At 56.0% G+C, this 711-nt stretch overlaps 1 protein-coding gene across 1 annotated transcript; it reads left to right on the top strand.

Moving 5' to 3' along the window:
- Nucleotides 1-388: 388 nt before the first annotated feature.
- Nucleotides 389-705, top strand: LOC121857432 (histone H2B-like; the record flags this gene model as incomplete). Its single annotated transcript, XM_042353482.1, has 1 exon — nt 389-705. A coding segment is annotated over exon 1 (317 nt), but the record flags the coding sequence as incomplete, so codon positions are not given.
- Nucleotides 706-711: the final 6 nt, after the last annotated feature.

Here is a 711-nt window from a genome sequence, read left to right as displayed (position 1 = left end):
GACGGCTGCAAGGTACACAGGGGCACCTGCACCAACACGCTCAGCATAGTTGCCTTTACGCAAGAGACGGTGGATCCTACCCACGGGGAACTGGAGTCCGGCCCTGCTAGAACGGGACTTTGACTTGCCCTTCACTTTGCCTCCCTTGCCGCGTCCTGACATGTTGCTGCTGCTGCTTTTCGTGATAGGAGTTAATTTCCGCCCGCCACCTTGGTCTTTTATACCAAGCTCAGGATCAGGCCAGGTGGCCGTCTCGCGGACCCAACCAATGTAAGAGAGCCGTAGCTGCAGCCAGTCTGATCCTGAGCGGCCCGCTCGGTATATAAGGAAAAGTTAGTCGGGCCAGTTTTCAATTCTCTCGCTCCGCGCCACGAGTAACTGTGCCGCCATGCCTCCCAAAACTTCCGGAAAGGCTGCCAAGAAGGCTGGAAAGGCCCAGAAGGCCATTGCCAAGGGTGACAAGAAGAAGAAGCGCAGGAGGAAGGAAAGCTACAGCATCTACATCTACAAGGTACTGAAGCAAGTGCACCCCGACACAGGAGTCTCCTCCAAAGCTATGTCCATCATGAACTCTTTCGTGAACGACATCTTCGAGCGCATCGCTGCCGAGGCTTCCCGCCTGGCGCACTACAACAAACGCTCCACCATTACAAGTCGGGAAATCCAGACAGCTGTCCGACTCTTGCTGCCCGGTGAACTGGCCAAGCATGC

The sequence above is a fragment of the Homarus americanus genome, unplaced genomic scaffold (genome assembly GCF_018991925.1).
Source record: "Homarus americanus isolate GMGI-L3 unplaced genomic scaffold, GMGI_Hamer_2.0 scaffold48203, whole genome shotgun sequence".
In the NCBI taxonomy this organism is placed as follows: Eukaryota; Metazoa; Arthropoda; class Malacostraca; order Decapoda; family Nephropidae; genus Homarus; species Homarus americanus.
Note: the sequence above shows the minus strand (reverse complement) of the source record. Positions and strands in the feature narration are given on the sequence as shown.